The sequence below is a fragment of the Sinocyclocheilus anshuiensis genome, unplaced genomic scaffold (genome assembly GCF_001515605.1).
Source record: "Sinocyclocheilus anshuiensis isolate Anshui unplaced genomic scaffold, SAMN03320099.WGS_v1.1 scaffold792, whole genome shotgun sequence".
NCBI lineage: Eukaryota > Metazoa > Chordata > Actinopteri > Cypriniformes > Cyprinidae > Sinocyclocheilus > Sinocyclocheilus anshuiensis.
Window position 1 is genome coordinate 140,139 of NW_015558618.1, and position 12,941 is coordinate 153,079.

General features: G+C 39.1%; 1 protein-coding gene and 1 long non-coding RNA gene across 2 annotated transcripts in view; one reads left to right on the forward strand and one right to left on the reverse strand.

The window, feature by feature from the left end:
• The window catches only part of LOC107680451 (dolichyl-diphosphooligosaccharide--protein glycosyltransferase subunit 1-like), a 14,793-nt gene extending 9,703 nt beyond the window's left edge, over nt 1-5,090 (forward strand). Inside the window, exons 3-10 of the mRNA XM_016476339.1 lie at nt 564-870; nt 1,548-1,757; nt 1,996-2,188; nt 2,278-2,377; nt 2,473-2,611; nt 3,757-3,876; nt 3,964-4,209; nt 4,287-5,090. Of these exons, the coding sequence (XP_016331825.1) occupies nt 564-870; nt 1,548-1,757; nt 1,996-2,188; nt 2,278-2,377; nt 2,473-2,611; nt 3,757-3,876; nt 3,964-4,209; nt 4,287-4,469 (1,498 nt within the window). The 3' untranslated portion in view covers nt 4,470-5,090. The remainder of the gene's footprint in view (nt 1-563; nt 871-1,547; nt 1,758-1,995; nt 2,189-2,277; nt 2,378-2,472; nt 2,612-3,756; nt 3,877-3,963; nt 4,210-4,286) is intronic.
• A 6,392-nt stretch (nt 5,091-11,482) lies between these two features.
• LOC107680423 (uncharacterized) lies at nt 11,483-12,206 on the reverse strand. Its single transcript, XR_001633141.1, has 3 exons — nt 12,092-12,206; nt 11,685-11,966; nt 11,483-11,555 (listed from the first exon to the last, which is right to left on the reverse strand). It is a non-coding gene; the product is annotated as an uncharacterized LOC107680423 (long non-coding RNA).
• Between the last annotated feature and the right edge of the window lie 735 nt (nt 12,207-12,941).

The window sequence follows — 12,941 nt, forward strand, 5'->3', positions numbered from 1 at the left end:
AATATAAATACAAAACCAGTCCTAAATGAAAGAAAAGAAGTTGACAAAAAGATTGAATCCAATCTTTGTTGATAATATAGCATAATGAGTGATTTATAAGCATTTTTTTGAGGCCGGGTCCTTTTTGCTCTGTAACATCACGGGTGTAACAAGGTGAAAAATCTCCCCCAGAAAAGTATGAAAATTATCAAATTTTTTTTTAGAAGTAGTTATACCCTTTGTGAACGAAGTCACAAAATTTCAGTCCAATGCGATAACATTAACTAGTATTTTTGTGAAAAAGAAGATTTTTTTCAGAGCAAAAAGGACCCGATCACCTCATGAGGGTTAAGAGAGAAGCTCTGACTGGGGGATATTAACCCTTTGTGACCGTGATAACGATTAAAAAGCGATTAATCATGCAGTGGTTTGTAGGCATTGGAATAAGAAATGCGTTTTGCTGTTTAGACTTCAAGAGACATTTCTCTTGATGTATATAACATGTTCCCTTTTCTTGGAGTTTTTTTCTTTTCTTGTGTATATGTTATTTCCAGCTCAAACGTTTTTGTTTTCCCTTCCTGCAGTGGTAAATTCTTCGAGGCACAGTTACCGTCGTCTCTTGCTCCGGGTGCTAAACTGCGGGTGAAGGTTGAGACGGTGTTCAGTCACATGCTGAAGCCCTTCCCCACCCACATCACCCAGGCCGAGCGACAGCTGGTGGTCTTCCAGGGGAACCACTACCTGTACTCCCCATACCCCACCCGCTCCCAGACCACCCGCGTTCGCCTGACCTCCAAAACCGTGGAGAGCTACACCAAGCTGGGCAACCCCACCAAGAGCGAGGAGTCCATTGAATATGGACCGTTCAAAGATGTTCCTCCCTTCAGCCAGGTGACTGACCATAATAATCACTGTGTTGTACTGTAATATACTTTAAACTGTATGTTTTCATGATAATATTGTCGTTACCTGGTAATTATGAAATTAATTTACAGAATGCATCACTTGAGTTTTGTTTTTACATGCAAAGAAAAGTTTGGTGTCAGTCAGAGTTTTCTCTTCTGCTCACCAAGGCTCATTTATTTGATCAGAAATACAATAAATACAGTAATATTGTGAAATATTACTATAATTTAAAACAACTGTATTTGTGTGTGTGTGTGTGTGTGTATATAATTTAAGAGTTTATTTCTGATGCAAAGCTGAATTTTCAGCATCATTACTCCAGTCTTCAGTGTCACATGGTCCTTCAGAAATCATTCTAATATGCTGATTTGTTGCTCAAAACACATTTATCAATGTTGAAAACAGTTGTGCTGCTTAATATTTTTTTGTGAAAAGCATGATACTTTTTTCTTTAATGAATTGAAAGATTGAAAGAACAGCATTTATTTGAAATATAATTTTTCATAAATGTCTTTACTGTCACTTTTGACCAATTTAATGCTTTTATTTTTATTTCTAAATAAAAGTATTAATTTCTTTCAAAAGCAAAAAAAAAAAAATCTTACGTACACCATTTTTTTGAATGGTAGTGTATAAACCTTTTGAAAACTGCTGGTTTGTAGGATGACATGAAGATCCACTATGAGAACAACACACCGTTCCTCACCATCAGCAGCGTCACTCGCACCATCGAGGTCTCTCACTGGGGCAACATCGCCGTGGAGGAAACCATCGACCTGAGACACACCGGTGCTTACCTGAAGGGGCCTTTCTCCCGCTATGACTACCAGAGACAGTCTGATAGCGGCATTTCATCAGTCAAATCTTTCAAGGTGTCTTAACTCTCTTATTTGTATTCATTTTTTGAAACTCTTTAAAGAATTTAGCAAAAGACAGCTGGTCCAACATACTCGCTCAGCTGGCGTCCCAGTAGCCAACTCTGAACAACTCTGTTTTGGTCAGAGCTATTACATTTTTTTTAATCACATGAAGCTTAAATTAAGCTTTAAACCAGATTAAGTAGAAGAAACTTTTGGTGTTCTTCCACTTTCTTGTTTTGTCTTCCTGCAGACCATTCTCCCAGCCTCTGCTCAGGACGTGTATTACCGTGATGAGATCGGGAACATCTCCACCTCTCACCTCCAAGTTCTAGATGATTCCGTAGAGGTTGAAATCCGTCCCCGTTTCCCGCTGTTCGGTGGCTGGAAAACACATTACATCATTGGTTATAATCTTCCCAGCTATGAATATCTCTACAATCTCGGTGGGTGTCTGGTATCAAGTTGAAAATGTTAAAAACATTTTCTATTAATTAAAACCCATTATAATGGCATGCATCCTTTTGTCCTTTAGGAGATCAGTATGCCCTGAAGATGCGTCTGGTTGATCATGTCTATGATGACCAGGTCATTGACCAACTAACTGTGAAACTGATCCTTCCTGAAGGAGCCAGGTGAGCATCTGATATGCTTTAGCATGAGCATATCTCACAATCAAAATCATCAAGTTTGATTTGGTGATTTACCACTACTCCGTTGTTCTCCCCAGAAATATCCATGTGGACACTCCCTACCCCCTCACACGTAGTCAAGACGAGCTGCATTACACTTACCTGGACACCTTCGGCAGACCTGTGCTGGTGGCCACCAAGAACAATCTGGTGGAGCAGCACATTCAGGATGTTGTGGTAAGCTAAGACTTGCATGGAAAACTTGCAACAGGGTCATTTTAAAAGGTGTTAAAGGGGTCATATGATGCGATTTCATGATTTCCTTTGTCTTTGGAGTGGAATGGAATTGCAAATGCTTTGAAAAACATCAGATTTGATAGTTAAACGTGTATGTCATTCGTAAATAGGGTGCATGTGCACACTCACAATTAGCGTAATCCCCGCCTATTAATCACAACTATGCAAGTTATGTGTCCAGGAATGATGTGGAATCTTCTGGACTCCCTTCTCAGGTTTGGCTCCAGTATATTGCAGAAATACCAAAAAAAAAAAAAGACTAATAGGCCATATGCCTAACAATAAATATTCAGTTAAAGTGTGTCCATTCAAAGCATTTTTAGCCAGCTGAAAAAATGCCAGGTGCTCTTCTGAAAATGGCCAGCTGGTGGCGCTTGAGAACGCTTTGGTGGCACAGCGTTTTCCCAGCTGAGACACTTTGGTTCCTATGATTTGGAATATCTACTGCAGTAATGTATTAAAACTTTAAAATGCAGTAACCAGCAATATTAACTGTTCAGTCATTGTACAAATAGGATGGTCGGTGTAGTATTTGTCCCGCCCCTCCTCCACTGATTTGACGTATGGTTGAAAAAGTGACAGTGATGAGCACTGCGTTTTACACAAAGTTTTGAACTCTCAAAAAAAAAAAAGACGCGTCAAATGAACTTATGAAATATTATTATGGTAGTGCATTAAAATGCAGTGTCATCAGTTTGTCAAAAAAACCCGGAACGTTTTACATGCCATTTACGCATAGTAGGGAGCAGGTGTACATTTCTTTCTTACCAACTAACATTTTGAAAATACAAACATTTTCATGACTTAGAAAATTTATGTAAGAGCAGATTATGAACAATTTACACAAAAAAATTGTTCTGCTTGTGATACATGAATGAGGCCCATTGTCCTTTTATCATTATTTATGCCAGTTCTACTCTGCCTCTAAAGTACAGGTGCATTTGCACTTCAATGGAAGTGCATGTAAAGTTGTTACAAAGTGCCAAAAATGCTTTGCGGTGACGATGTCAGCAAAAGTGTGCTTGTTCAAAAAGTGAGCCATTTCAGTAACCCCAAAAGTGAGTATTAACTGTCTTTCCCATTAGGTTCACTACACCTTCAATAAGATCCTGATGCTGCAGGAGCCTTTGTTAGTGGTGGGAGCATTCTACATCCTCTTTTTTACTGTCATCATCTACGTGCGCCTCGACTTCTCTATCACAAAGGTGCGTCTGGAGCACACAGTATTGTTGAAGTGACCCAAGGTGTCACATTGTTAACTAAGCTGTCTGTTTCCTCATTTCCTCCATTAGGATCCAGCAGCAGAGGTGCGCATGAAGGTGGCCTCCATCACCGAGCAGGTCTTGACTCTGGTGAACAAGCGTCTCGGTCTGTACCGCCACATGGACGAAGTTGTGAACCGCTACAAGCAGTCCCGCGATACCGGAGCACTGAACAGCGGCCGCAAGGCCCTGGAGGCCGAACACCGCACCCTCACCAATGACATCACTGCACTACAAGCCCGTCTCAAAGCAGAGGGCTCCGATCTGGCTGAAAAAGTAGAGTCTTCAAAAAGCCCAACATCTTTCAAAATGCTGCTGCAAGCTCTAAATGTTTGCTGTCTCTCCATCTGCAGGTTGGTGAGATACAGAAGGTGGACAGCCAGCTGAAGGATCTGGTGTGCAGATGCTGTCAGGAGGCCGAACGGCTGGTGGCCGGAAAGGTGAAGAAGGACACCTACATCGACTCGGATAAAACCCTGTCAGGCAAGAGGCAAGAGCTGGTCAGCCGCATCGACAGCCTTCTGGATGCCTTGTAAATCAAACATCAGAAATCCAGTCTTCAGCCGGGCCATGAAACAGTCACCGTCCTCAGAAACCGTCACGCACACTCAGACTGGACTGATGGATCAATACTGTATACTCACAAACAATATGCATCATTCTGTGAACGTCATGTTTGTGGCTTCGTAGGACGTGAAAGTGATTTTTGCAGGATGTGCACGTTGTTTTGTGTTGCTGAATGTGTGATTGGAAGAGGATTTTGTGTGAATCTTTTTATTTTATAATTATTTTTTTTTAAGTTTAAAGTTTCTGAATGTCAAATGCAGTCTTCATTCACACAATCCAGCAGACTTGTTCCTTTTAATATTCGTTTGCAGTTTTGGAGTTGGGTTTGAATTGAAATTAGCTCTACAACCCTCACCTGAAAAATGTCTGCACTTAGATGCTGAAAAGGTTGCCGCTGATATTCTCGTGGTTGCAAATTTTCTATTGGGGTTTTATTTCTCACATTTTTGTGTGGTTTTTTGTAAATGATGCATTTAATTTCTACAATGAATGACATGAATGAGATTGATTTTTGTACGCTAAGGGTAAATGTGACAGATTTTGCTGGTAAAACATGTTCAGGCCGTGAATAAATAAGGTGTGAAACCGGACCTGTGTTGTGAATATTTTTTTCTTTTTTTATTTACTGTAACTGTTTGCAAAGTAAAACATTTCTACTTCAGGCCATAAAACACCTGACATTTCATCTAACTAAAAAAAAATGTAGCTTCTATAATTACTCTCATTGATTCCATAAATATTTTTTCCCATTACAAACAATATATTTGAGCTGTGTCTTGTTCTTAAGCAAAACTACAAGCGTGAATAATTTTTTGGGATGTAAGAAATTGACGCTTGAATATTTTGATTGATTCCATAAATATTTTTTCCCATTACAAACAATATATTTGAGCTGTGTCTTGTTCTTAAGCAAAACTACAAGCTTGAATAATTTTTTGGGATGTAAGAAATTGACGCTTGAATATTTTGCAACACAACATATCACAAAGTTTATTTGGTACTTTTACAGTGTACCTTTTGGTTGTTTATGTATGTAATAGATAAAGCACAATATTTTAATAACCGTTTTTTAAATATTGCTGCTACGTTGTCAGAAGATCTCTCTCTGTCTGTCTCTAATAAAGCCCTTTTTAGCAAAAGGCTCACAGTTACCAATCAGGTCTGTTTAGAATTTGCATATTCCCAAAACTTAAGTCTTATAGTATGAAGTCTAAATATTCTTGCTTTTTGGTATATATTTGTAGCTCATATGGTTTGGTCTGCTGGTGAAAAAGAAATGCAGCCTATTCATCTGCAGAGTCTCCCTTAAATGAGTTTGCATGTTATGACCACAGGAGGGCACTGTACACTAAGAACATACTCAAGCTATCTAAACCATGGGTTATGTTAGTCCTAGTTAACATTTTAACCCCTCCAATTCTCAGCCAAACCCAAGAAGCTGGCAAAGGCCAACCTGAGGTCATCACTGGTCAGCACAGGGCCATTTCCTGTGCCGAAATAACGAGCCATTCTCGTCTCCATGATAACGTAGACATTGTATATGCTGTACAATAATCATTCTGAAAATACACATTGGAGGGAAACCAAGACAATGTCTGTTAACACTGATGCTTAGAGCGACTGGACCCTTACAATGGCACGCACTCTGTGTTTGTGGTTAGTCTTTCGCACCGGAGGGTGGGAAACCCTGCGAAACGCTCATTCTCACACATTCGCAGACAAAATGCTGTCAAAATGGCTTTTGTGAAAGTCAAGGGCGTGTGTGAATGCTGAACAGAACATACAAACAGAAACGTTTCTAGAATGGCTACATGTTTGTGTTTTTTTTAATGTACATTGCGTACTCCTGCTATAGCTCATATGTTTACAGTTACAGAACTTGATATTATCTGTCAGTACATTAGTTTGGGTCATACTGAAGTGAGAGTATTCTGTTACACATGGGCAATACTGACATAACTGTGCATGTACTGATTTTGTAATTATTTTATTTTTTATTACGTTATTTTTTTCCATTTAAAAGTTTGGGGTTAGTACTATTTTTATTTATTTATTTAATTTTATTTTTTGAAGAAATACTTTTTTTTTTTCAGACAGATCACAGTTTCCACAAACTGTTTTTAACGTTGATAATAAATATATTTATAGACCAAAAACAGAGAATTACTGGGCTCTTTTTGACTTGGGTTAGTAAGTAACCACCTAGCTACACCCTAGCAACCACATAGCAACACCCTGCAAGCCACCTACACTACAGCAAGTGTTGTGGTGAGTTTTGCACTGAATTTGTCTTTAGATGTAAAACTGTAATTTGATGTTTATAATCTTTAACATAAAACTCCTAATTCGGATCCTGGATGCTGATTGGTCAATACAGTGTTCCATTCATGTTATATTCATGATATAGCACAGCCTCTCAAACCTTATAGCTTAAAGAAACAACTTTTCATCACACATCTTGATTTTGAGCCAAATGTCAGATATTTGACATCATAAGATCGTGCATGCAGACACGTTGAGGTTTGTCTTGATTTCCAGCGCGAGCTGATTGGTGAATGAGAAAGGGTCGTTACGGGTGAAGCCCCTCCATCAGTGCTTCATCTAGAACATACAGTACAGCTCCTGCCAAAGCTGCGGTTTAGCTGTTGACCAGACCGGAGCTTAAATTCTGTTTGAAACCGGAATCCAGCAGCAGTACTGTATCCTGATGTGGTGCACAATGAAAGTTGAGACGCAGAGAAAGAGAGGTGGATGTGAGGGTTGGGGGAGGTGGAGGGTGGGCGCACATGCGCTCCAAGCTGAAGAGTTCAATGACAGTTTCTCAAAGCCCAGGCAGAAAGCTCAAGAAGACTCCAGCACCAAACAAAGAGTCCCAACTTGGCTGGTGTTCATTAACGATAGAGCGCCCACAATAGAGGCGAGTGTGAGGTGGTCCCAGGCCCCAGGACTGTACTGACCCACCGTTGATTGATTGTGCCGGCCCGGGCTCACCTGCAGCCCCTGCACACGCACACACGGGCGCGCATGTCCTGACAGCCTGCAGAGAGACCCATCAGTGTCAGAGAACAATATCCTGCACTGTGCAGCTTGCAACTGAGCACGCTCATAAATCACCACGGTGACAGAGACACCGCCCTCACTGTCCGCACTCCATGACACGCACACATGCATGCAACCAAACACACACACACACACACTCTCTCTGTCAGAAAACCTCAAGCTGTGCAACTACATGAAAGGGGTGTTTTTGAAAGGTTACATTGTGGCACCTGACTTGGGCTGGCAAAGAGAAATATTCTGCTTATTAACCATGACCTCTCAGAGCAACTGTGTTATTTATGTAATTATGAAACGGATTTGAAGCATCCTGGTCCTGGGTGCTGACTGGTTAACACAGCACTCATAACCTTTCATCAAAATGTAATTATTTGCCTCTGAAACCAACCACATTCTTTTTCAATTGAAGTCACCAATCGCACTTGCTTTTTTCTACTCCCGTCACCAGATTCAGATTTTTACATTTGACGTCAACCAGCAATTTATTGCACAAAAGGTAACATAAAATCCTTAAAATCTAAGATGGAAATTATTTATTATTTAAGCCAATAATTCACTATGCAAAGCATATAATAGTTGGTACAAACCATCATCAATGCAATTGTATTTCTTATTAATGGGTCATGTTTTCTTTTGCATAGTTTTGCTTTGTACATTGTTGAAGATGAAAGCTTCTACCATGAGAAAGATGAATTTGTGGCAAAATACCATATAGAGTTTGGAAGGATGGTGTTTGATGTCAACAGAAAGGTTATGGGATTTTCAGTTACACTGATTTTAAGGTGTCCTTGTTATACATGCTCTTACTATAGTATTAATAGTAAATTATGCATAATTACAAGCAACTAACTCTAAACCTGTAAGTACATGTTTTTAATTAATATCACTCCGTACTTGTTTGTGCAAATACACTGTAGCCAGGACACCTCAAAATAAAGTGTAACCAGATTTTCAACTGTATTTTAAAGGTTGATAAGCCTAATTTTCTATGCTAAGTATACACAATTATGTGATTAGCTGCATTTAGCATTGTTTCCCCCCTACTATCTGTGACAGTATCAGACAGACCTGCTAGTTAAGAGTCAGTATTTAGACACTTTTTCCAATTCAAACAATTCCCAAAAATCCCAAGAAAGCCCCGGCTAGATTTAAACACATCCCATCTTTATCCCATTACAGATTGCATTTCATGTTGTTTCAACATTTCATGTCTACTTTATATTAAACTTTCAATTACCATTTTAACAGATTCGTCGTTTTCCATTATTTTCTAGCTGCTCGATCTCATAAAGCCTTGCAATTATTCAGCTTTATACAAGAAACAAAGACCTCCAGCAGGCTAGCAGGAAACAGACACCCCTCCACAGGTGAATATATGACCCCTAAACATCCCCACATGAAGTGGACATGAGACCTGTGGCCCTGTCCTCCTCTCAAATGCACTTTCATCTTTCTTTCATCCCATCTTTTTTTCTTTAAGAAAGACAAAGTCCAGCTGCAGCTTCCTCTACATCTATCTCCTTCTTTCTCCTCGACATCCTCCAAAATATACTTTTCCATTATGCATTTACATTAAACTTTCAAAACATATAGTTCTAATGCTAAATTCTGATTAATTGAGCTATGTTTTTCTACAATGACTGGACAGCTGAAAATAGTGCACAGTTAAGGTAATGAGTATTAATTACAAATTTTCCTTCAGATTAGATTGAAATTAGAATTAAATAAATATATGTATTTTTAATATTATAAATATATTTAATATAATATTATATCACAAAAATATAATATTATAAATATTACATAAATACTGTTCAAAACTTGGGGGTCAGTAAGAATTTTTACTGTTTTTGAAAGGTGTCTTATGCTCAATACGGCTGCATTTATTTGTTAAACAATACAGCAAAATAGTTATATTGTAAAATATCATTACAATGCAATAACTGTTTACTATATTTTATAATTTAATTTATTCCTGGGATGCAAAGCTGAATTTTCAGCATCATTACGCTAGTCTTCAGGGTCACATGATCCTTCAGAAATCATTCTAATATGAAACACTTCTTATTAATATCAATGTTGAAAAACGCTGTGCTGCTTAGTATTTTTGTGGAAACCATGTGTCCTTGCTGAATAAAAGTAATACTGATGCTAAACTTTTGAAAGGTGGTGTGAATACACACATTTTTAACTATGCATTTTTACTGTACTATGTGTATATACACATATATTTACAGTTTTACTATTTTTAAATGCATTTATGAAATAAATGTATTAAATTGGAAGGTACACAGACCCTCCTTGGATCAGGACGTCGCTCCAAACTGGATGAAAGAGCCAAGAAGAAACTGGTCAGAGAGGCGACCAAGAGGCCGACAGCAACTCTGAAGCAGCTGCAGGAATTTAGTGTGCATGTGACAATAATATCACAAATTCTCCACAAATCTGGCTTGTATGGGAGGGTTGCAAGAAGAAAACTCCTCAGAAAGGTCACATGCAGTCAACAACTTTGAAGCACTTTGAAGATTCTGAGGCACATGAGACTAAAATTGAATTATTTGGCCTCAACACCAAAGAATATGTCTGGTGGAAATCCAATACAGCTCACCATCCAAATAACAGCATTCCTGCAGTAAAGCATGGAGGTGGTGATATCCTGTTATGGGGGAGTTTTTCTGCAGCAGGGACTGGAGCACTTGTCAGGACAGAAGGAAAAATTGATGGGGCAAAATACTGTCAAATTCTTGAGGAAAATCTACTGCCCTCTGCCAGGTCATGGCCTAATCTGAACCCAGACTTAAACCCCATTGAATTGAGCAATTAGACACTGGGGTACAGTTATTTAGAGATTACAGTTTTTTTTCAATTGCTTAAGCACAATTTTGAAAACAGGGCCCGGTTTTTCAAACCCCTTCACACAATTAGCACAACACTACACCAAAGTAGCACAACACCTCAGATAATTTGCAAAATGGAACACTTGTCGTCAAAACTATACAATGTCTTATAAAAAAAACTTATTTTGTTGCCATAAACACAACCATCATATGGTCTGATTCTGTTTGAATCAGTTAAGCACTCCTGTGCTCAACCTATAACACTTTTAGCATTTACACAGAGAAAGTGTAAAAATAAATTCACCAACACCACATGACACCAATTGTGCAGACTAATGAAAATATTTATTTCTTTTCATGTACTCAAGTCAGTCAATACTGAACATTTCTTCATAAAACATTTTCCAGTTTTCATACAGTATTACTGAATGTACCATTGTACTGTAAGCTTACAGTAATACTGTAACAAATTACATATCCAGTTCAGTACAGAATAAAAAAATAAATAAAAACCTAAACATATCTCCGCCTAGCTGGATCTGGCCACAGGGCCTCGTCAACATCACAGGCTATATTTTCATTTGCAAGGCAACGTGGGAAGAATCTTTTGGAGTGACGAATCCACCCTTGTATGGATGCTGCTTCAATTTGATCACATGCTTCCTCCATAGCTTGAATGAGGGCCATCTGGACATAGGGCCGGAGATCATAAACCTTCCACCGCCATGCTGAGAAGAACTCCTCGATGGGGTTTAGGAAGGGGGAGTATGGTGGAAGGTATTGCACTGTAAATTGTGGGTGTTGATGAAACCAGTTTTTGACCAGAGCAGAACGATGGAAAGCTACATTGTCCCAGACGACAATGTATTGCATCTGGTCCCTTTGGTTTGCTGCTGTGATAATATTGTGTAATCTGTCTAAAAATGTAAGAATGAGGTCAGTGTTGTAAGGACCCAAGTTGGCATGGCGGTGGAGGACCCCATTCTGTGTAATGGCAGCACAAAGGGTAATGTTACCCCCACGTTGCCCTGGTACATTGACAATAGCCCTGTGGCCAATGATGTTTCTTCCCCTTCTTCTCACTTTTTTCAGGTTAAATCCAGCCTCATCAATGTATATAAACTCATGCAGGACTTCCTCCGCATCCATTTGCAAAACTCTCTGAAATACAGCAAAATATCACATTGTGTAGATCAATATACTGTAGGTCTGCTATACAGTAAAATTACATGTACAGTAAAAAGGTTATGTGTGCAGTACACAATACTACAGTCAGTGAACAAAACGTACCACCACATATTCACGCCGCAGGACTTTCACCCTGTCTGAATTTCTTTCAAATGGCACTTTATACAGTTGTTTCATCAGAACTTGATGTTTTTAAGGATACGGGCTATTGTTGACAGAGAGACCTGTTGGACATTATTGAAAATTGGGTGATCATTGACAATATGGGCTTGAATTTCTCTAAGTCTGATTGCATTATTGGCCAAAACTAGGTTTATGATCTCTCTCTCTTGCTCCTGTGTGAATATGGGGCCCCTCCCTCCTTGGTGTTCTCGACGTTCAATCCTATGTTGGCCAAACAAAATACATGTAGCTTACTGTAAAATGATACACGAATAGATACCAAAACTGTTGATATAGTACATGCAGTAAGCTATGGATTTTCTGTTGACAGAAGATAAGTTTCTCACCTGTGCTCTTGACGAAATGTCCGAACTATTGATGCCACCGTGTACCTGCTTAGGTTAGGCTGTACTCTCAGTCCAGCCTCCCTCAGTGTTAGTCCGTGGTTTATTACATGGTCCACAATTGTAGCATGGATTTCGTTACACAGATTTGGTTTTCTTCTTCTTTTTGCATGTCCTACCCCTCCTCCAGGTCTTCCTCTTCCTCTCCCTCTTCCTCTTCCTCTTCCTCTACCTTGTTCTCTCCGGATTCACCCTCTCATCCGCACTCTCCCTCTTCCTCTGACACCGTTCATTTTTGTTGAAGACAGGTGAACTTACCTGTTGCCTTCTTATAGTGCTTAAACCTGATTGGTGTGTCTACAATTAAGCACCAGTGTGTGTGCACACCTGGTGGCTGTGTTTAACCAATTGGTTCATGGGTGTGTTCATTTGAAAGCCTTTGCTTTGAAATTGCAAGGAAATGACATCATGATAAATTTCTGTGTCAAATGCATACAAGTGTGTTTAGTGTTTTGCAAATCACTGTGTGTAATGTTTTGCAAAAAGTGTGAAGCTGACAATGTGCTTACAGTTGTGCAAATCTAGGCCGGTGTTTTGCTCCTTGAGTGTAAGGTTTTGCTAATTGTGGGAAAGTTTTAATTTTAGTGTGTAAGCAATTGAAAAAAACTGTAAACGCTTACACACAATTCAAATACACAGATGACTTTCCTGCCCAGTGAACACTGAGACCAATAACACTGTAACAAAAAAACTCTTACTAGGATTCAGGAATTATTTTTGCAGCTCAATGTCTATTACAGTATACATAAATTAAATTACAGATACAGATGTATAATTCAGCAATGAACTTTTG